The 24,551-nt window shown below is 47.2% G+C and overlaps 1 protein-coding gene across 2 annotated transcripts in view; it reads right to left on the reverse strand.

The window, feature by feature from the left end:
• Positions 1 to 24,551, reverse strand: part of PPM1H (protein phosphatase, Mg2+/Mn2+ dependent 1H) — a 712,578-nt gene that overhangs the window by 244,297 nt on the left and 443,730 nt on the right. For both annotated transcript variants that reach the window (XM_085653356.1, XM_085653357.1), the window contains one exon: positions 14,424 to 14,508. In XM_085653356.1, coding sequence (XP_085509482.1) covers positions 14,424 to 14,508 — 85 coding nt within the window. The remainder of the gene's footprint in view (positions 1 to 14,423; positions 14,509 to 24,551) is intronic.

Raw genomic sequence — 24,551 nt, forward strand, 5'->3', positions numbered from 1 at the left:
CTCCGTCCATCATTTCCTTTGGTTTTTTGCTTTGTTCGCCATAAGTTGGCAGGGTATGCTCAGACGCGAGTCCCTTGCTCACTTTGCCACTGGATTCAAGCAAGCCTGGCTGAAGACGGCTGAAATGCCAGAAACCGGTCCTAGGAAGCTTGTTTCCGGTCCAGGGTAGACATGGCTTGGCAGTTCGGGCTGGACTGTTCCCATGAGGCACAGGGTCAGACTGATTTGCATATGGCCATGTCTGAACTGGGGTGGCAGAGTGGGCTAAAGAACGGTGATGGATTAAACCCAGATCAGTTGACTGGGGGTGAGTGCTTGCAATGTTCAACAGTCCGTCCATAATTTCCTTTGGTTTTTGCTTTGTTCGCCATAAGTTGGCTGGGTATGCTCAGACGTGAGTCCCTTGCTCACTTTGCCACTGGATTCAAGCAAGCCTAGCTGAAGACGGCTGAAATGCCAGAAACCGGTCCTAGGAAGCTTGTTTCCGGTCCAGGGAAGACATGGCTTGGCAGTTCGGGCTGGACTGTTCCCATGAGGCACAGGGTCAGACTGATTTGCATATGGCCATGTCTGAACTGGGGTGGCAGAGTGGGCTAAAGAACGGTGATGGATTAAACCCAGATCAGTTGACTGGGGGTGAGTGCTTGCAATGTTCAACACTCCGTCCATCATTTCCTTTGGTTTTTGCTTTGTTCGCCATAAGTTGGCAGGGTATGCTCAGACGCGAGTCCCTTGCTCACTTTGCCACTGGATTCAAGCAAGCCTGGCTGAAGACGGCTGAAATGCCAGAAACCGGTCCTAGGAAGCTTGTTTCCGGTCCAGGGTAGACATGGCTTGGCAGTTCGGGCTGGACTGTTCCCATGAGGCACAGGGTCAGACTGATTTGCATATGGCCATGTCTGAACTGGGGTGGCAGAGTAGGCTAAAGAACGGTGATGGATTAAACCCAGATCAGTTGACTGGGGGTGAGTGCTTGCAATGTTCAACACTCCGTCCATCATTTCCTTTGGTTTTTTGCTTTGTTCGCCATAAGTTGGCAGGGTATGCTCAGACGCGAGTCCCTTGCTCACTTTGCCACTGGATTCAAGCAAGCCTGGCTGAAGACGGCTGAAATGCCAGAAACCGGTCCTAGGAAGCTTGTTTCCGGTCCAGGGTAGACATGGCTTGGCAGTTCGGGCTGGACTGTTCCCATGAGGCACAGGGTCAGACTGATTTGCATATGGCCATGTCTGAACTGGGGTGGCAGAGTGGGCTAAAGAACGGTGATGGATTAAACCCAGATCAGTTGACTGGGGGTGAGTGCTTGCAATGTTCAACAGTCCGTCCATAATTTCCTTTGGTTTTTGCTTTGTTCGCCATAAGTTGGCTGGGTATGCTCAGACGTGAGTCCCTTGCTCACTTTGCCACTGGATTCAAGCAAGCCTAGCTGAAGACGGCTGAAATGCCAGAAACCGGTCCTAGGAAGCTTGTTTCCGGTCCAGGGAAGACATGGCTTGGCAGTTCGGGCTGGACTGTTCCCATGAGGCACAGGGTCAGACTGATTTGCATATGGCCATGTCTGAACTGGGGTGGCAGAGTGGGCTAAAGAACGGTGATGGATTAAACCCAGATCAGTTGACTGGGGGTGAGTGCTTGCAATGTTCAACACTCCGTCCATCATTTCCTTTGGTTTTTGCTTTGTTCGCCATAAGTTGGCAGGGTATGCTCAGACGTGAGTCCCTTGCTCACTTTGCCACTGGATTCAAGCAAGCCTGGCTGAAGACTGCTGAAATGCCAGAAACCGGTCCTAGGAAGCTTGTTTCCGGTCCAGGGAAGACATGGCTTGGCAGTTCGGGCTGGACTGTTCCCATGAGGCACAGGGTCAGACTGATTTGCATATGGCCATGTCTGAACTGGGGTGGCAGAGTAGGCTAAAGAACGGTGATGGATTAAACCCAGATCAGTTGACTGGGGGTGAGTGCTTGCAATGTTCAACACTCCGTCCATCATTTCCTTTGGTTTTTTGCTTTGTTCGCCATAAGTTGGCAGGGTATGCTCAGACGCGCGTCCCTTGCTCACTTTGCCACTGGATTCAAGCAAGCCTGGCTGAAGACGGCTGAAATGCCAGAAACCGGTCCTAGGAAGCTTGTTTCCGGTCCAGGGAAGACATGGCTTGGCAGTTCGGGCTGGACTGTTCCCATGAGGCACAGGGTCAGACTGATTTGCATATGGCCATGTCTGAACTGGGGTGGCAGAGTAGGCTAAAGAACGGTGATGGATTAAACCCAGATCAGTTGACTGGGGGTGAGTGCTTGCAATGTTCAACACTCCGTCCATCATTTCCTTTGGTTTTTTGCTTTGTTCGCCATAAGTTGGCAGGGTATGCTCAGACGCGCGTCCCTTGCTCACTTTGCCACTGGATTCAAGCAAGCCTGGCTGAAGACGGCTAAAATGCCAGAAACCGGTCCTAGGAAGCTTGTTTCCGGTCCAGGGAAGACATGGCTTGGCAGTTCGGGCTGGCCTGTTCCCATGAGGCACAGGGTCAGACTGATTTGCATATGGCCATGTCTGAACTGGGGTGGCAGAGTGGGCTAAAGAACGGTGATGGATTAAACCCAGATCAGTTGACTGGGGGTGAGTGCTTGCAATGTTCAACACTCCGTCCATCATTTCCTTTGGTTTTTGCTTTGTTCGCCATAAGTTGGCAGGGTATGCTCAGACGTGAGTCCCTTGCTCACTTTGCCACTGGATTCAAGCAAGCCTGGCTGAAGACGGCTGAAATGCCAGAAACCGGTCCTAGGAAGCTTGTTTCCGGTCCAGGGTAGACATGGCTTGGCAGTTCGGGCTGGACTGTTCCCATGAGGCACAGGGTCAGACTGATTTGCATATGGCCATGTCTGAACTGGGGTGGCAGAGTGGGCTAAAGAACGGTGATGGATTAAACCCAGATCAGTTGACTGGGGGTGAGTGCTTGCAATGTTCAACACTCCGTCCATCATTTCCTTTGGTTTTTGCTTTGTTCGCCATAAGTTGGCAGGGTATGCTCAGATGTGAGTCCCTTGCTCACTTTGCCACTGGATTCAAGCAAGCCTGGCTGAAGACTGCTGAAATGCCAGAAACCGGTCCTAGGAAGCTTGTTTACGGTCCAGGGAAGACATGGCTTGGCAGTTCGGGCTGGACTGTTCCCATGAGGCACAGGGTCAGACTGATTTGCATATGGCCATGTCTGAACTGGGGTGGCAGAGTGGGCTAAAGAACGGTGATGGATTAAACCCAGATCAGTTGACTGGGGGTGAGTGCTTGCAATGTTCAACACTCCGTCCATCATTTCCTTTGGTTTTTACAATAAAGAAGGCACCCAGACAAGTCAACGCCGTCTCCTCGTCCTGTTTCAACATCCTGCGCATGCTACGTAAGATCTTCCGGTGGATCCCCACCGAGACCAGGAAAACAGTCACCCAGGCCCTCGTCACCAGTCGACTGGACTACGGCAACGCCCTCTACGCCGGTACCACCGCCAAGCTCCAGAAGAGACTCCAGCGGATCCAGAACGCCTCGGCGAGACTCATCCTCGACGTCCCCAGACGAACTCACATCTCCAGACACCTGAGAGACCTGCACTGGCTCCCGATCAACAAAAGAATCACCTTCCGGCTCCTCACCCACGCACACAAAGCCCTACACAACCAAGGCCCGACCTACCTCAACAGCCGCCTCAACTTCTACGCTCCCAAACGCCACCTCCGCTCGACCAGTCTCGCCCTCGCAGCCGTCCCCCGCATCCACAGAGCGACTACAGGAGGTAGATCCTTCTCCCACCTGGCCGCCAAGACTTGGAACGCCCTCCCCACCGAACTACGCCTGACCCAAGACCACCTCTCCTTCAGGAAGAAGCTCAAGACCTGGCTGTTCGAGCAGTAGCGGACCCCCCCCCCCCAGCGCCTTGAGACCCTCCGGGTGAGTAGTGCGCTTTATAAATGCCTTTGATTGATTGATTGATTGACGACAATGCCATTACGTGCTCATTTTATGGCGGATAATTAGTGCAGGCGCAACCTTTTTTAGGTCCTCTTTCATGTTCACGGGTTCTGGCCTCAGTGGTTCTGTAAAAGCGAGCATACATGGTCTTGCGATGTGATTAAGTTATCTACTTGGTAACTGCAAGATCAACATCTCATTTCAATGTACACGCTTCATCAAATTGTGTGACCCTAGGCAAATTGCTGATCTCCTGGAACCTCCGTTTCCTTACACGTCCAATATAATAATGCTTGAAAACGGATTATACTCCAGTTGTAAACACATACTGTTAAAGGGTCACGTAGGACTAGGAATAATAGATTTATTTAGAAAATCATCGGCAGCACAACAAGGGATGTCTGACTCCGGGATCAAAGCGGTGGGTAGGTGACCGTCAAATGCTTATAAGACATATGTGCGGCCTCAGTTATTGTAAAAGATAAATAAAGATATGAAAAGAAGGGGGTTGAGAAAGAACCACGGGGACTGGTGTCATTTGACAATGCGATTGTTGTCTCAGCAGGAAGGCTGCCACAGTTGGTATGGGTGGTTGGCCACTCATATTTCTCCTGAATGCACAGTTGGTGTCTGTGCGGAGGTATGAGAAGCTGGCCTGGTATATGATGTCCACTAATTAAAGTGGGCACCCTGCACCAGTCCAGTCAACCCTTATGGTGATTTAAGAGGTCTCAGACAACCTTAGAAAGCTATCCAAGTGGTAGCTGTGGAGAGCAGCCTTTGGGCTTAATCTTGAAGGAGTGTAAAGCAGCTTGTTTTACCAGAATGCAATCTTATAGTGTAGATTGAATAAAAAGAGAACCACACAGTAGTCATAAAAAATAGGTATTTATGATATCACACTATCTAGTACGTTACAGTATCTACCACACGGAGATAGACACAAAGCACACAATACTTAAGCAAAGAAATGACAATAAATAGCACTAATACACTGTGAGCCCCAGGGGGGACCAAACCATATACTGAGAAAGTAGTATAATAACCACGACTCGAGTCAGGACAATGTCGAGAGGGTGTAGAATTGTTGGGACCACAAGGAACCACCCAAGGTGAGTAGATAGGGACCCTACGGAGTGCGTGTGCAGCGTGTGAACATGACTGCGTGCTCAGTACAAGTCTATGTGCAAGTCGCAGATGGAATTTTAAAGATTAGGGATCCTTCCTAGTGGACCTTGAAGAAATCCAGTGGAGGACAGAAGGTTGGAGATCCACCCCACCAGTGGATACCACAGTACCCAAGTTACTTATCCCAGGGGAGCCGGGTGTATAAGTGTGAAGTGGCATTGGAAACCGCTGTCGAACCCAATGAAAGACTTCGGGAGAGTGCCACTGCTGGAAGGGGAGAAAGTATTCGTGGGAATTCAAACCTGGATTCTTGAAGAAGAGTACCTGAAAGCAGAGGGGACAGAGTCTGGGTCACTTGGGAGTTACCAGGGGCTCGGCAGACAAATGCCCACCGATGTTGGGTGCTTCAGGATAGTTGACAGTGATCTGGACTCTGCAGCTGCGAGGACCAGATGATGCTGAGGATGACCAGGAGCCAGATACTAGCTGTCCCACAAAGAATGTCGAATGATGAGGCGTTGGTGTCCGGCGGGAGTACCAACAAGCCTTGGCAAAGGCCACTCATGCAGGAGGTCAAGAAAGTATCGGTCCAGGAGACTCACCATAAGCAGGGAGTCAGGGCAGGCCCCAAGCACTCAGGGGAGCCCAAGAAAAACAAAGATGACCCTCAATTGGACCCACAGGCCGGAGGCACAGGAGTCACGAGAGGACCTTGAGCAGCTTTACAAAACAACAGGCCACGGAGCACACCGTGCGATGTGGTTGAGGATCTTTGTAGGAGAAGTTGGCAGAGGTCGGGGCTACTTGGAGCACAATGCACTTGCTGCAGAATTACCAACAAGCATTTGCACTTGCAAAAGTATGCGGTGCACAGGGGTTCAGATATTGCTGCCCCCACGAGGGATTCTGGCCTCAAGCTGTGAGAGGGCAGCTCGGGCCTCGAGGGATGTAAAAACCCACCTCCTGTGCTGTTGAACCCTTTGGAGTCCATAGGAGCTCAGGATCAGCAGACCGCTCAGCAGTGTTGTGGTGCCTGTGAACGCAGGGGAGTGACTCCTTCACTCCAAGGGAGATTATCTTTGGGTGTCTTGGATGCTCCACAGGCCCTACACAGATCCTGTATGGTGCACAAGCACAGACGAGGCAGCAGACTGAAAGGGAGAGGAAGTCAGGCCCAGAGTGCCCAGACGGTCGAAGTGCAGTGGTTTCAGTTCTGAATCTTGTCCACGACGAATCTAAGTTCCTGCAGCCAGGTAAGCCCTTAAGTACCCTAAGGAAATAGTTGGGAAGATTCAGGGGACCATCCCAGGTGAGGGTCTGGACAGGGGGAGGTTACTCCCATGTCCTTTGTCCAGTTTCGAGCCAGAGCGGGAGCCAACGGCTCCAGGACTGGTTTGAACTGGACTATGCACAGGGACACCAAATGTGCCCCTCATGCAGACTTTCAGGCGCTGGCAAGCGCACCCACCCAGCCTTAATACACCAAATCCTGTCTGGGAGGTGGTCACACTGCCCTGTGACAGGATGCCTATTGTCCTGCCTTCACCTGCTCGAGCTTGGCTCAGCAGCAAGAGGGCAGAAATGTGCCTATGGTCGTCAGCAACCATTTTGTACTGTCCAGGACTAGAAGGCTGGTACCGGGAACACCGAGAGCCCACAGAGGCCTCTCCAGATGGGTGGAATCATACCTCCCACCCCGATTACCAGGGTGAGAGGTATGATTCCAACATGTTTGATACCAAACACGTAAGGGTTTGTTGCAGCCGTTTTTCCGTTTTTTAGATGGTGATCATGCATTCGCATAATGCTCCTGTATATTAGTATATGGATGCTTCACTGACAGCCCGGGAGAATGGACTCCGAAGGCTGCAGGGGTGTCCTGCTCATGCAGGGGTGCTCTCTCGCTTAGAATCAAGCACCCTGCCTTCAGGATTGTCAAGGCCTGCTATAGGAGTGACTTATAGGTTTTAAGTGCAGTGACCCTTAGATATAGTAAACCTATATCTTTAGTAAGAGGTGCATGCACCAACTTACATATATTGCAATGGCAGGCCTGTAGTTCCATTTTGCATGGTCTGTCATGGGTGGCATAATACATGCTGCAGCCCATGGGACACCTCTGGGGTACCTATGCCCTGGGTACATGGGTACCATATACTAGGGGCTGACAAGGGTACCCCAGTATCCAATCTGGAGTGTACCCAAGTACATAAAATAACAGTTTAGGGATAAAGCAGATAGACTGGGGTCCTGATTAGCAGGATCTCAGTCAGACTAGTCAAAAAGGGCATCACATCAAGCAAAAAGTGGGGGTAACCATAAGAAGCAGATCCTACTTTCCTACAGGAGGTCATAAGCAGAAGGGCTGGCCTGTCGACATGTGCGTCCAGTGGTGGGGCCGTCCGCGAATGAGATGGAAACAGCGTGCAGCAACCCTACATGAATTGCAGGCGGCATCCGCATGGCACCCCGATGTTTTGGTGATTCATCTGGGGGGAAAAAACCTTGTGCAACTAGGGAGGAGAGACCTCCTCCATGCCATCCGGAGGCAACCAAGCTTTACGGTAGCACCTCCATCATATGGTCTGAGTTGATAACCAGACTGGCTTGACGAGGCGCAGAGTCGAATAAAGCAGTTAAAAACTTAAGGAGGAAGCTGAATATAGCCGTTAGCAAATTTTGCAGGATCAATGGCCTAGAGAGCATCAGGCACAGTCTGATCAACTCAGGATGCCTGGAGCTTTACGCCAAGATGGTGTGCACCTATCGGAAGAAGGGATGCAAGTGTTTTAGGCCAACCTGTGTTAAGCAATGGTGCTAGCAGGCTGCACAGAAAAAAAGGGGGGACATTACGCACAAATGAGGTGGGGGGGAGCTGCCAGGATATGGAAGCCTCTCTTACGGCGTCGCGGATAAGATGGGGTACATTGGTTGGTTATGGAGGCACACTGACACGGCGGTCTGTAGGAGGAGGGCCACTCACTTGTGGATGCCTTATGGCAGGGTGAGAAGGCCGGAAAAATGAATAGCAAGCGGAGACAACACTCGTAGCCCAGACCTGCTGGATGGCAGGGCACAAAAAGGACGAACATGGTAGCGAGTTGGGGCCTAACTCTGAGGAGAGGCTACCCCCACACGCAATCAGCGTGAAAACCAGCAGAACAATTTATGAGCCCAAAACCGGGAAGGAATGAGTTATGCCTACAAAAACAGCAAAATAACTCCTTGTTTTTTGTCTTTTTTTGTATTACACTAATAGTGACTAACTATATATTATTCACTATTAGTGTAATAAAAACTGGAGTACAATTAGCTGGAATATGACCCTCCCTGGCAGCTGAGTTGGGTAAAACATGCTTTTAAATATATGTTGTGCGCATGCGTGCAGACAAGAGTGTGTTTATGTGAGAGACAGTGTGTGTATGTGTCAGCATGTTTTTGTGAGTGAACGTAAAGCTCAAATGACGTGTGATGTCACATCGGCTATCCCTAACCTTTTGGTGAAATGACGTTCATTATTACATGCATACCATACATACAAGCCATTGATTAGTATTCTGAGGTTTTGGGGAGTTGACCGTTATTGACAACTAACAGGGATCCTCCCTCAGCCCCACACTCTTCAACGTCTACATGGCTCTCCTCGCAACCATCGTCAGAAACCATGGGCTCAACATCGTCTCCTATGCCGATGACACCCAGCTCATCCTCTCACTCACCAAGGAACCCGACATCACCAGGCACAACTTTCAAGAAGGGATGAAAGCCGTCGCGACCTGGATGTGCAACAGCTGCCTGAAGCTCAACTTGGAGAAGACAGAAGTCCTCATCCTCGGTCCCACCTCCTCCGCATGGGATGACACCTGATGGCCCCCCACCCTCGGAAACCCACCCACCTTAACGGACCATGCATGCAACCTCTGCATCATACTCGACTCCTCACTCACCATGAACCGCCAAATCAATGCAGTTTCCTCTGCATGCTTCAACACCTTCCACATACTCCGCAAGACGTTCAAGTGGATCCCCACAACTCCAGGAAAACCGTCGCCCATGCACTCATCACCAGCAGACTGGACTACTGCAACACCCTCTACGCTGGAATCAACAAAAAACTCCTCAACAAACTCCCGACCATCCAGAACACTGCAGCCAGACTTATACTAGATATCCCATGACACAACCACATCACCCAACACCTACATGACCTTCACTGGCTACCAGTTGAAAGAAGAATAACCTTCAAGCTGCTTACACATGCATAAAAATCCTCCCAAAACACCGAACCCCAATACCCCAACGACCGAATCTCCTTCCACGCCACCAAGAGAAACCTCCGCTCAGCTGACCTCTTCCTAGCCACTGTCCCCCATTTCTAGAACCAGAGCCAGTGAAAGATACTTCTCCTACATCGCAGCTAAGACCTGTATTGAACTCCCCCTTCACCTCCGAAGGAGCCTGACACTGCGCCAATTCAGAAAGGACCTGGCTCTTCGAATGACCCCAACGGAGCTGCTCACCCCTAGTGCCTTGAGACCCTTACAGATGAGTAGTGCTCTCTACAAAACCCTCATTGATTGATTGAACCTCAGCATGGTATTTTTGCCACCTTTTACATAGGAAAAAATGAGACATTTGCACCAGGCTCACTCCAAAATATTTGAATTCCTAAGCTGTTCAAGGGCAGTTATTTTATTAAACCAGTCACACTGAATCAAGATGGACCAGACAACACAACATGGGTCTTTGTAATATTTTCTCCCAGACTGCATGAAATAAAGGCAGGGCCTCAACGTGCTCTGTAGTCTGTTTGGTGCACAAGGTAACAGAGTAGCAATTTTGATTTAAATAAAAATATATATTAACCAGGTGCCTACCTCAAGCTCTTTTTGGCCAAAATATCAAGAAAATAAGCACATAACAAACTAAAAACTGGAGCGAAAACAGACACTCATTTCAGGTCCTTTGATTGACATACCTGTAGAATCAAGGACTGATTCTCAGGACGCTGAACTTGCATCAAATCTCTGTACGTAGAATTCAATAAGTAATCCTAAAATACCTGAGAACTCCTTGAGGGCATTTCTACCCTTAGTTAAACTTACATATATTGCCTTCTGTCCTCCTACCACAAACACAAGGGACATTAACCAGGGGGATTGCAAAAGAGAGGAAACAAATGGAAAAGTCAGACCTCTGTGGCATATGTCTTAACTTTTTCATCATGTTCAGTACCGCACACAAAGGCATCAAGCCCCAGTGTTTCTGATTAGACCTCTTTCCATGGACCAATGCTTTTCTGGCATGGTCCAGTCGTTTCCACACTTACAGTGCCTAGTGAAGTCACTTCTGTTAGTTTCCTGACCTAAGAAGGCGAACTGCAATGGTCCATCTAATTGAGTGAATTAACAAGACTTCATCTTCGATGTGCAGCTCAGCCTAGCCTTGTATTGCACAATAGCTAGGACCCTCATGCCTACCAACCCTTCCTTATTTACTCAATTTTTGCTGTGATTTATGATTTAAATGAGGCAAAAATAAAATATGTGCTCCACGTGTGCCGCCCTGGCCTAAACTGCAATTCTTGCCCCCTTTGTCATAGTTGCTTTAGGATTACAATAACCGCTCCTCCTCTTTTCATTCCCACAGTGAGGTCTGTTTCAGCTCACAATAAGTAATCAAGACTAGAACTGCTGCAGCTCCAGAGCACTGTGCCCCAGCTGTGCAGGCCTTTGTGCTCACCCCCTGAGACTAAGGAAACGTGTTCTGCGTGAACACCAGGGAGACTTTCCTCCAAGATGAAGACAACATTGTTGATAACCTCGTGATTGGAATAATACCTTCCTAACACTGTACTGCACTGGCTGTGTAAACTGAGGCATTGACCACAGAGCGATTCACTGAAAAACCTTCCTTCATTAGAAATGCCCTCCTTAAAAGCCGCACCTACGCTATAGATTGCGCAAGAAAGGGCAAGGAACATCTTTTAGATGTCCTCTCCTGCCTGTAACACTCGGTTTCCCTCAAGTTCAGATGAGATGTCACGGCTCCATCCATACTATGCCCACCTGATAATTTCGGAGGTAAAATATCTCACTTCACGGTGTACGTAGGACTAGGAGCACAGTCTCAAGCTACACCACCAGACTAGCATCATGTACCCCAGACTCTGTGTGGGGTACAGCGGCTTATCTTTAGGATGAGTGAGAGGGTCCAGCTGAGGCTAGATGGACCCAAATGTATGATGTGCTTGAACCTCATCTGAAGCTACAACACCATGATGCACATGAGACACCGTCCACAGATCCTATAACTGACACAACATTCCCTGTGAGGCTACACCAAACATGCAGCTCTTGTGATGTACCGAGTACTCCATGTGAAGCTAAGGACACTCCAAGATGGGCACAAGGTTCCATCTCAGGCTAGAACATGCGAACATTAAAGTCTGCAACAGACTTCAAATGAGCGCATCCCTCTGGTTGTACCCAATGTGCACACGAATGTACAACGCCCAACCATCGTGATGTGTACAGGTCTCCACCTGAAGCTACAACACTCCCCTCTCATTTATTTCATACAATACTTATCCGCAGCAACAGCAGAAAACGTCCATCAGAAATGTCGACAAGAGAACATTCTTTGTCGGTACACAGGGCACTACACAGATGTGGTGGTTTACACAGGCCAACATGGATGAAATTGTGTGGAAAATAATCTATGTGGTGTTATCCACAACATATATGAACAACACAATACATACTCAAAATAAATTATCGAACATCATCTTCACACAATTATTATAATATTTACACAGCATATTTGCTGAGCAATGGAGAATGCTAAATGTTGTATGTATGTAGTAGCACATGGAATTCTGTCTGCGGCTCCAAAGCCGCATCCTGGCGAGGTACGGGACATTCAAGCTGAGGCAGCAAAGTTCAACCCCTTTGATGTACAGGGAGTTCCACTTGAAGCCACAACATCTGATTTTCATGACATGTGAGGCACCACAAGAAATATATCAAAAAAGGGGGAGTTCACAGGGTTTGATAGGTCCAACGTACGTGCCCCAAATGGTCTGTAACAAAAGAAGGTACGTTGTTCCTAAACAGGGTCATAGAACAGATGGGGAATAGAGTGCTATGTACAAGGCCCACTATAAATACAGGTAATCCTGCTGATTTAATAATGCAGGAAAATTGTTTCCTTTGGAACTAGGGCCCTCACACACCCAGCCAGCAGGTGTCATGCTTCATCATTGGGCCTGCTCCTCGTCGGGTCGGCGCTGCAATACCCGACGGGCACCCAATGAGGGGCTCTTTGGCGGAGATCTTTTGTTCCATGCCGTATGGTGTCGTGGGGGTGAGGGACCTATAACGTGTAGATGTGATGTGTTAGTGAGTGCAAAGGTTAAAACAGGTCAGGAAGTCCAGTGCGAACCAGTTTTTTGTATTGGGCTCCCTGCCTGATTAAAAATAGAGAGTGTGTGGCAGCTATGTGACCATAGTGGATCAAAAAATATATTAGCGCCCTACTCTTACTATCAAGGTCAACATGTTTCATGCCTAATTGTCAGGGGGATTCTTCAGGACCATAGTGAATACTATCTACACATTGTGATCAGGTGGCATCACCTACCTATCACATGAAGAGACCTCGGGAAAAAAACATTTACCCACAGGTATAGAGGACAATCTAGTCATTAAAGGGTTATGTCTCAACAGTTGCCGGCTGATCAAGGACAAGAATGCATTCCTGGCAATTTGAGGAGGTCACGGGCAGGTATAACGCCAGAGTTGAAAGCACACTGCCTCAGTTTGTCTGCTGTCGCAGATTGTCCTCTATACCTGTGGGTAAATGTTTTTTCCCGAGGTCTCTTCATGTGATAGGACACTCCACCATGTGTGTCCTTGATCAGCCGGCAACTGTTGAGACATAACCCTTTAATGACTAGATTGTCCTCTATACCTGTGGGTAAATGTTTTTTCCCGAGGTCTCTTCATGTGATAGGTAGGTGATGCCACCTGATCACAATGTGTAGATAGTATTCACTATGGTCCTGAAGAATTGCCACTGATCCCCCTGACAATTAGGCATGAAACATGTTGACCTTGATAGTAAGAGTAGGGCGCTAATATATTTTTTGATCCACTATGGTCACATAGCTGCCACACACTCTCTATTTTTAATCAGGCAGGGAGCCCAATACAAAAAACTGGTTCGCACTGGACTTCCTGACCTGTTTTAACCTTTGCACTCACTAACACATCACATCTACACGTTATAGGTCCCTCACCCCCACGACACCATACGGCATGGAACAAAAGATCTCCGCCAAAGAGCCCCTCATTGGGTGCCCGTCGGGTATTGCAGCGCCGACCCGACGAGGAGCAGGCCCAATGATGAAGCATGACACCTGCTGGCTGGGTGTGTGAGGGCCCTAGTTCCAAAGGAAACAATTTTCCTGCATTATTAAATCAGCAGGATTACCTGTATTTATAGTGGGCCTTGTACATAGCACTCTATTCCCCATCTGTTCTATGACCCTGTTTAGGAACAACGTACCTTCTTTTGTTACAGGCACCACAAGAAGACACAACAGCCCACTGTCCTGATGTACTGCATGGATAAACTAGGATGTTGAACTTTGCACGGACCATCATGACTGTGAAAAAATGTACTTGACCGCTTCTTGCATGAGTGCCCTTCCAAGGTGTGCAGCACAGGGACACCACTGATATGCAAGACCAACATATAATATTGCAGCAGCTGTGTTTCCAGTTCCAATAAGAATCACAATGTATACATGCTCATGTAGATCACCTTTCGAATGTACTTGAGGCTCAATGTTGGGTCAAGATGGTGAATGCAATTTTCAAGATGGTGAATCCAATTTTCAAGATTGTGAGTGCAATTTTCAAGATTGTAAAATGCAATTTTCAAGATTGTGAAGGCAATTTTCAAGATTGTGAAGGCAATTTATCAATGAACAGATTAGGAAACTTGTCAAGATTCTGCTTCTCACATTTACTGTGTTAATGCCATCATTTGATGCTTGGTCATTTACTTGTGTCACGAAGACAAGACATCAATGAAATAAGTGTACAGACAGTTGACAGAAAAAAATGAACAAAGCTTGCATTTTGGGATTTTCATCCAGCGGTTAGGGAAAGAATTGCAAGTACCAACATGAGAACAGAAATTACACATACCAGATCTCATGCACCTTAATGTTTACATTTTGGATTCAGACACAAATAGCAAGTGAAATATATAATAAAAACAAATCTGAGATTGGCTCAGAAATGAGCTTGGATAGATAATTATTTTCTTACCAAGAACTGGAGCCTCTGGCGCTCAGTCTCCGGCGTGAACTCAGAAGATATTGGAATGATTTCTCCATTCCTGATGATTATGGCCCTACAACAATCAGAAGACAAAGACACAACGAATGAAGGCAGCAGAGAATTGTTAAGTAAAGCGCAGATACGCTCCAACATTAGCTAAAGGAGAATTAGCGGAACACGTCGTACTAGTTGGATGCACTACGCAGACCAGGTCAGACATAGTAGGGCTTGGTACACGAGGTGCATGGATTACGCCTGTCAAGACACAAGCAGGGGCAAAGCAGAAACAGGGCACAGTGCCAATATCAGGAATAATGAAAACACTGCCCTGTTCAAAGAGGACTCAATTTAAAGAGGAGACAGTGGAACGCGGTGCACTGGTTGAAGGGTTGAAGAAGAAGTAATGGAATGTGTTTCAGTGGTTAAAGCGGAAGTGGTCATGTGGCACACTGGTTGAAAAAGAAGTAATGGAATGTGGCACACAGGCCAAAGCAGAAATAGGGAAATGTAATTTCTGTAACGGGGCCGGACTAGGAACCAAAAGCAGAGCGTGCAAATTCCGTGCTACCAATTCCCATATTGTGCAGGGCAAGCATGCGAGTAATACCACTGCAAAAGGGGCTCGTGAGAGTTTGTCCCTGAATTTAAAAAAAAGAAAATTGTGTATTTTACAACACATTCATCATTAAGTTGTTCCCCATCTCCATTTCCCCAAATTCCTCCATTCTTCTGCTCTCTGATCCTCAGTCCCAACCTTTCTCTCCCCCTCGTTCTGAGTTCCATCTTTTTCTGTTCTCCCTCCATCTCGTTTTTCTTGACCCCTCACTTTCTTCATTTGCTGCCCTTTGTAACCCTCTGTCATCGCCATTTCTCTCCTTCACTCATCCTTGCTTGTTCTTCTTCCTTCTCTTCCTTTTTCTCACTACTTTCCATTCTCTCGATTCTTCCTGCTCCCTCCTAGATCCTCTTGCTCACTCAACCACCTCTTTTTATACCTTCCCGCTCCTTTCTATCCTTGCCTCCTGGCTTCCTCACCTAGCTCTACCCATCCTCTTTAAGACAATGTAACACACAAAGGGGGGAAAAATGGCCATAAATGCAGAACAGCATCTGAATGGATTCTTGCTTGTACATACTATTTTGTCGTATCACTAATGTGTCTCTATAAGATTGCTCATTCATAATTAGCTTTTGTAGCACATCAAGCTTTGAACTGCTCCCAATAAAACAAGTAAATTGATTCACAAGCCAACTGGGTGATATGCCCAAAATCGAGCAATTTGATCAAATGGAGACGGTGGCATTCCATGGCGCCTGAGCAGGGCCGGCTTTAGTCCTGGTGGCGCCCTGTGCGACAATGTTTGTTGACGTCTCCCCCCAATGACCACCTCACCACGGATTCCCTCACTTCCACCATTTGACCCCCCCCCCCCCCCCAAGTTTCCATAACCACTGTCTTTTAGATTCATTTCGTTTTATTGCGTCACTCATACCAGTTTAAGGTGTCAGAATACTTTACATCACACATACGTTGCCCGGAGATAATCCTACATGTGTAAATCAGTGTATAGGAAATGTTACATATGACAGAGGCCTACAAGGTGTAAGAGTCATCTATACTGAATTTAAAATGTAACACCATTGTGAGGGGCTTACTTTAATAAGAAGACTTGATTTCAACCCAGATTAACCCTTTTTGCAATATAAGGATAAGGAAAAACTGGGCAAAAAACACGTGTAGCTGTAATATATCCCTTGTAGTTTGCATGCAGCTCTTTGATGACAGTTAATACCTCACTGCTTTATACTAGGATTTTAACTTTTAAACTGCAAGTAACAAAAGGATCTCTCTGACAAAAACGATAACCATTGACCTACTTATAGTGTATGCACTTTGTGATCTGAATGGGACACGTTCTTTGCAGCTGGCATATTAACCTTCTGCGCTATGATGATTCAAAAGAAACTTCCACTTCCCGACAAAGCTCGGGTCTCCCTCCAGAAAGAACATTAATCACCGGAGTTATTGTGACATTTTTATTGATGCTTTGGAAATTGCTGGGACAAGGAACGTGACATCAGGTGCTTTGAAAACATGGTGCCCCCACCCCAAGTCAGCACCCGGTGCGGTGGCACCGATCACACCGCCCTAGAGCCGGCCCTGCGCCTGAGGCTGATGTCTGTAACCGCGCCACTAGACCACGCCTCTGCTTCTCACTCCCCTGTCTGATGAGTGTATGGTGGAGTGGAAGTACCCACATCTGGGGGCATTTTGCTGCTGGGCTTCTTCATCAAGGACTTCTACTGTAGCACTCCTTTCAGACAGAGACCCTCATCACTGTGTTCCTACACCACTCCTTACCAGCTGCAGCACTAGTCCTTCCTAGCAGCTAAAGACAAGCTCCTGCTGTGCTTCCTCCTTCATGGCTTCTGCAGCAGTCCATAACGTCATCGTACTATAGCGCTTTCTCTCTCTAGGTACCAGCGGCGCACCCACTTCACTGGCTCAGCACTCTCTCCCTCAGGAACCCTGCTGCACTCATTTTCACCTGTCTCTAGCAGCGGTCTCTCCTCCTGGGTCCTGCGCCTCCACCTGCTGCCCTGTTACCGCTGCCGCCATGGACAGGGCCAGGAGCACCCCCGCCTGCTTGGATCTCAAGCATTCCCTTCATGTATGTAGCAGCAGGCCTCCCTCCATACTTCTGAAGACCTCTGGTAGCCATGTCCAGTTTGTCAGGTTCTAGGGTGACCAACCGTCCGTAAATTTCATGGACCATCCGTTAATTGGAAGTCACGTCCGTTGTCTCTGACGATCGCTCTTACGGATGCGTTTTGTCCGTAATTTGGGGGATTACAGTGACCTACACTGCTCATCTCTGGGAAACCTCCCTGCTTGAGCCGCCTGGCACTCCTCTCTGCTCAAGAGCAGCCCCTCCCCAACCTCTCGCAGACGGTGATGGATCCATTGTCCTTCTGTCTGCCGGCTGATTGTGACATACAGCATGACCATGGGCCATTCTGGGCAGTTAAGGCATGTGGTGGGCCTGAAGGCGAGGAAACAAAATGTAACACATTAGATGGAAGTAACATTGTCCAGTTACTTAAAAAAGAAAAGAAAACATTTGTACAAGTTAGAGCTTTTGGCATTGCAAATAACAATGTTTACCTAATACCTAATATAAACTTATTTTGACTTGCACTTATGTTGGTTGTCTATTTACTTATATATTATTGCGCGCTCTGCTCTGATGTGTCTGTAAAACTTACCTTTTGTCCCAAAGTTTTGTCCTGAATTTTGAACTTCTGCCCTGAATTTTGCTGAAGTTTTACACTCACCATCCTGAATTGGCACCCATGCCAGTTGGTCACCCTATCGGGTTCACGCGTGACTGGCTGTTGGCACTAGGACGCCACGCAGGCGCTAGCGCTGGAAGAGAGCGGAACAGCGCCAATATCTTTATAAGTATGTCACAGTTCAGGCCTCTCCCCCTTCACGCAATGCAACAACTAGCCTTGCTGCTTGCGTTGAGTGAAACATTCATAAAGCTGGCCCCTATTCTTTCTGAGAGATGATGTAAGGGCATTACCAGCTGATTTCTGTAGTGAGTCATTTTAATGGACACTTATTTAAAATGTTTTCCACTAAATGCCGTTTATTTGCAACTCCTTATATATATTTGGAAAGCACTAGTTTTTCTTAAACAGTAAACCTTTTTTGCACATTTTGTAGAATCTATCTTATACGGTGTGTAATTGTAAAACAATTATAAAATAGGGACCTCGTAGCGCTATAAAAACGAGAGAAACCCACACTGCAAGTTACCAGAGGCAACCCAGGTTTTATTACCGGATCAGTGAGGTAGGTGCTTATTGGTTGACTTTCCCCCTCTGGAGTCAAAAGCCATAATAAAAGATGGTGTTGGGGCTGCATCATTGGGGATGAGGGAGGGGTGCAGCAGACAAACTGAAGTATGATCAGGGCATGAGTCGGGGGTACACGCGGGTGGACGGAGTCAACCCACTTTTTTCACAGGTTGGACGCCGTCCACCCTGCCAAGAAGTTGGACCCCACTGAAAAAGATGTTGAATTCGTCCCAGTGTAATTTCCAAACACCGGGACACTTTCAGCAGCGCCTACACGTTGTTATCTGCTTTCGATCCGCAACAACGGGCAGGCAGGGACAGAATGGGGCTCTCTTATTTCTGACTCTGCTGGGCCCACAACAAAGGCTGAATTTGAGGGGTCATCAGGCCTCCTTTTGTTGGAGTCTCCCAGCTTGCAGCAGTCAGGAGGCTCACACCTGATGCAAATGCAGTAGAAGGGAAACAAAGGCTCACGCCTTGTTAGCACAGAGGTAGCTTTTCACTTTCTTCAGGCTCTGTTTAGGTGATATGCATGCACTGTACGAACGCCAGATGTGTTGATCTTTCCCAGTATTTGCACAAAATAAATAGCATTTCTATAGCTCTTACTTCCCCTGAGGAGGCGTTGTAATAATTTAAATATCACTATTTTTTCTTTTAAAGCACTATGGGTAGATGAAGCTTTACGCTGACAAAAGGCAACATTGGTTTATGTGAAGCTTACAAAAGTGTGAATCTACTGCCTGAATCAGGAGGGTCTGCAAGTATACTCAAAATGTGCTCAAATGTACTCATGATAGACCTACTAAACATATATGTGAGGGCTTAAGATCTGATGTCACTTCTTGTGATGCCACTTCCTGTGATGTCACTCGCTATGATGTCACGCGCTGTCATGTCACGCGTCGGGATGTCACGCGCCGTGATGCCACTTGCATACTGAATAATTAGGTTAGTCCCCCCACTTCTTTTTTTTAGGACTTGTGCCATGGGTATGATATGGTAGTGTCGGTAACTGTGTGATCTTATGCACGGGAAAGTAGATGTGAGATATACACTCTAGTGTTCCAGGTGGTCAAAGGGGTGGCAATTAGTGCACATGCGCAGTACCAGTCGAGTACCTGGAACTAACAAGCATAGTGCAGCGGCCGATCGGAATAAATACTAACTACTGGTGCATAATGTGAAAGGCTTGCTTCACATATTTTCCAGGGGGTAAATGCAGCTCCATGCCTTCCAAACTGGCCTCTGTCTCACCAGCCTCCTGAGGTTTGGCCGGCTGATTAAATGGCCAATCAGGACCTGCTAACTGATGGCCTGCTATTGACAGCCAAGAACGCAAAAACGCTGTGGCCGGATACTCTTTACGACAAAGGTCCATTTTTCATGGCAATGACGCCTCTTGGTAAGTGAAATGTCAGAGTTCCAGGCAAAGGATTGACATTTACGGTGCACACTTGTAAAGCGTAGGCTTTTAAGGATGGCAGAATCTGCTGTTGTAACGTCAGAGCTTTACATGACTCACATAAACCACTTTCCAGTTATTGATTGCTCATCTGTCATGTCACAATATTTCAATAGCTTCATGAAAAGGGAGTGGTAAGGATTGAGGGAGTTCTGTTAAGCACACATACAACCTAACCGCAGCCTCCATGAAATATGCTCACGTGGCCCCACCTACGCATCAGTCAACATTTGACACATCTGTTGCATCAGCTCCAATTTTCAAACACATAGAATCCCTGGGCTGGGGCTGGAGTTGCAGACAGCTCTGTTTTTTTAAATACAAGCCTGATATGTATTTACTCATAGAGTTTTATATAGCTCAAATATGACCCAAAACGGTATCAGAGCGCTTTACAAATGATCAGGAACAAATATGACAATATAACATGTCCATGAGGGATAGAGGAAGTCACAATGACAAGCTGGTGGAGGAGGACCTATCCAGAGCGGAGCCGAAAGTCTCTATATAAGAACATAGGTAGGAAATACAAATATGGTTGGGGAATACAACTTTATAATCAGGAACGATGCAGGAAGCCACAAGTCCTACCCGAAGAGGAAGTTCCAACAAAACAAGGCCGATGAGTCAATGTATAGTGGCGTAGAGGACAGTAAAAAGCCAAGTGTGAAGAGGATGCATCAAAAGGTAAGCCAGGGGGGAGTTCATAGATATCTAGTTCAGAAAGGTATTCATCAGTAGTACTTTCACTTATTTTTTGACGGACACAGTTGAGGGATTCATTCTAGTTTCCAGAGGCAAGGAGTTCTAGATTCTCGGGGCAATACCTGAGAAGGCATGGATATATGTTTTCTGTCTATGAAATTTTTGAGGTTCCTGCAAAACGGTATTGGAACTCAGTGGCGGCTCGCATAGGGCTTGCTGCGGGGTGGACGGGCGGGGCAGGGGAGGAGCAGGGCGGGGGGTTGTAAACTCAGACATATAATGGAACGGAGGAAAGTTACTTTCCTCCGTTCCGTCGTATGTCCGAGTTTACTAACCCCCGACCCTGCCCCGCACCACCGCCCTGCAGCACGCCCTATGAGAGCCGCCACTGTTGGAACTCCAGGAGAATCTGCAACGGCCCTATAATTCCAGTTTTTGCACAAGGTACAGAGGGGTGTTGTAGCGCAAGCCTTTGTGGGCCATGCAAGCAATTATTAATCGAATCCTGGCCTCATATGGAAGCACAAAATTATGCTGCACATTTTAAATCTTGCCTAAGACAGCTAATGCGCTCTCTTGCGAGACCATTTGTTATCTTGCAGGAAGCTTTGAGGCCGCCCATTGCTTATCATAGGTTGACTTAATTGTCACTCTGATTTACCTACTTCTTATTGGTCAGCTTCCGTAGGCTGCCTTCCTTTTTGGGTGTTTGTCTCTCACCTGGAGCATTGATTAATTTTTGCTGTCCTTCTGCTGCACATTTTTTCATCGGCTACATTTTTTATTTTTGTTTAACTACTGTATGCGAGTGTGTGTTTTTCAGCTTTATCCTTCATGTACTTCTCCCTACTCCGTGTCCACACCCAGTACCTACAGCTGGACGACCCTCTGCTGTCTGTCTGCTTGCACCAGCTCATCCCTCCCACCCTCTATTGTCCGGCCCTCTTTAAGGTGCAGGCGGGTTGTATGCTGGACTGTGAAACATGGAGCGGCTGCTTCAAAACCGCTCCTTATTTCATTGAATACACTGCCACCAGGGCTGGCGTGTGTTCGTGTTTTCCCTTGGGGCAGCACGTTTATCATAGTAGGGCGCAATATCCTGCTCTGTGCCAGGTGCTCCTTTTGAAAGGGATAGTGTCTCCTATGAATAATACGGGCCCAGGTGTTCTCTATAAGGAGAAAGTAGTACTCTTACATGAGTACTCATTGCTTTTCAAAGAATAGTTCGGTTTACTGTCATGTGCGTTACTTTGAATGTCTCCCACTCACAGGGGACCTGTAGGTGAGGCAATCAGGGTGGGTGGCCCTTAGGCTAGGGTCCAGGACTCACATGGATCTGCCCCACCGGTTAATTTTCAAACAAGAAAGTTCCAGGGCCCATGATACTTTTCAAGAGGCCAGTGCAACTTGTATCACCTATGGTCACTACCAGTGCAACCAAATGCCAAGACTACCTACTAACCATTGTACTCCTAGACCGAGCATGTGAGCTATAGCGAGTAAATGGCTTGAGCAGCTGGTATTATCTTTTAGTTCAATTCTATATTGATTTGATAAAAACTCTTCTTATAAACATTAACTGACAGTGCAACTATATGGCGGACTATCATAAATAAGTGCAGGTGCTGAACACCAGCAAACACCAGCACCAATTAAGTACTGATCTGGCCCTTATTTTAAGCTGCTTGAAGGATTGGTGAGTAATGGAGTGAGCCGTTGATGAGCACAAGTTTCTGGTTGGTGAATAGTGGGGTGATAGAGAGTGTAGCTATTTTGCATCTTCTCCCAGTAAGCTTTGTCGGCAGTGCAGAGTACCTTATGCCCACCAGCAGCTAGCATAGGTTTAATTTGTGCAGGTTCAGGAGCATTCTGATAGCCTATATTGCAACAACTTTTGGAGCCTGTGGTGAGTTTGTTAGTAAGCTGAGCAGCTGACATTGCAATAGTCAACTTGGGTCATGACCTGCACTCTCATGAGCTCTATACAATAATATGTTTCAAGGAAGGATAGGATTTTCCAGAAAAAGGAGAGCTGCATGCTAGCCTCTCACATACTGCTGCAGCTTTGCTCAGTAAGCATGTCAGTGTTCATGGAGCTCAAACATCATCAGAGCTCTGATGTGAAAATGTTCTTGAATGCTTGGTGAACCTTTGCACCATTGAAGAAACTCTGAGCAGAATCTGGTGCCAGCAGTTTTTTTTTAGCATGGTGCCCTCTCCGATTGTCTGCTGAGTTAGAAACCCACCCATGGAGTTTGTGGGGTTTGCATCCGGCAACTGAATACAGAAAAAGCATGGTAGACGTACAGATGACAGAGTCCAGGTGCAGGAGCAAGGTTGGTAGAGCCAGATGCTGAAGTCAAGAGGCCAGCCAACTAGCCTTTAAAGCTGCTCTAAGGTTCTGCTTTCAAGAGAATCAGGTCCAGTCCTTTTTACCCAGGCAGGAGGGCAGCAGACAGCAGATCAGCACATCAAGGTAGGAGTCCAGAAGGCAGCCCTCTGGCAGCTCAGCTGCCCTTCTTCCTGGAAGAGTATCCACAGGTCCAGAACTGCATTGAAGTTGTGGTGTCTTAGTTCCAGTATTTTATACCCAGTTGTGCCTTTGAAGAGGGTGAGAAGCTTCTAGATGTTTATATTTGAAGATCCCACGCATTCTGCCTTCCCCTGCCCTGGCGCCACGCTAACTGTAGGGGGTATGCAGCATTTAGTGTGGTGGAAGGACATTGCCTATTCAAGTGTAAGGAGAACTAGGTCCAGCTCTGCCCTCCCATCCTGCCAGTGATGGCCCATCCAGGCACACCAATGCTGTCTATTGTGTGTGACTGTCATCTACACCCAGTCATTTCGTCAGAAACAAGTACAGGCACTAAATGGCTAAGGCAGGTAAATTCCAACTTTCTAAAAGTGGCATTTTCAAAATTGCAATTTAAAATCTGACTTCATAATAAATTAGGATTTTTCATTACAACTCCAAAGAAATCAAACATGAACTGGTTACCTGTTTCCAATTGGAAGTTACAACTTATTAAACATAATAAGGTAACTCCAATATTAGTCTATAGGAGAGGTACTCCTTGTAGTAGGTTAAACTAATTTAAGAGTTTTCAATACCGGGACACATAAAACACAAAAGTACACGTCCTATTTTTTAAATACATTGCACCCCGCCCTCTGGTCTGTTGAAGGCCTAACCTTGGAGTGACGTAAATATATTAAAAAGGAGGGGTTGGGCCTGGCAAAAGGTTTACTTTGCCAGGTCGAAATGGCAGTTTAAACTGTACACACAGGCTACAATGGCAGGCCTGAGACATGGTTAAAGGGCTACTTAAGTGGCTGGCACAATCAGTGTTGCAGATCCACTAGTAGCATTTAATTTACAGGCCCTGGGCACACGTAGCACCACTTTACTAGGGACTTACAAGCGAATTAAATTTGCCAATTGGGGGTAAGACAATTCTATCATATTTTAAGGACAGCGCACAAGCAGTTTAGCACTGGTTAGCAGTGGTCAATTTGACAGTGTCTTAAGGCCAGCAAAAGCAAATTCAGCGTTTGAGGGTGACCCTGTAGTGGAGGCCATGTCCGACAGTCACCCTTTTCTTGGACGGTGTAAGATTCGGATATGGATTGGGGGTAAGCGTCCAGACCAAAACATATTGCGATGCCCAAAATATCCACCTCTTTCTGACATGGATACTGGTGTTGACCTGGTGACTGTTCTTCAGCAACAAACACATGAACTGGACCAGTTAAGCACCAAAAATGCTGCCCTTTGTCAAGCAATGTGCACTGAATATTGCAACTTTCCGCCATCAACTCCTAAGTATTCAGGAGATCCTTCAAGGTTGAAGGTGTTGTCAGACTACTTGGTGGTTTATTGTGCCTTTTGACTTAATCAATTTTCTTCTGACAGATCTAAGTGGGATATGTGATGGTTCCCTGACCAGAGCAGCACTGGCCAGGGCAACTCCTTTGGTTGTTGTCTAAGATTCTTGCCCGAACAATAATGCCAATTGTTTGGCAAACTTCAAGAACATTTTGAGAAATCAGATCGTGAAGATTCCGCTAAAGGCATTGTGCGT

This window comes from Triturus cristatus, chromosome 4_1 (assembly GCF_964204655.1).
Source record: "Triturus cristatus chromosome 4_1, aTriCri1.1, whole genome shotgun sequence".
Classification (NCBI taxonomy): Eukaryota; Metazoa; Chordata; class Amphibia; order Caudata; family Salamandridae; genus Triturus; species Triturus cristatus.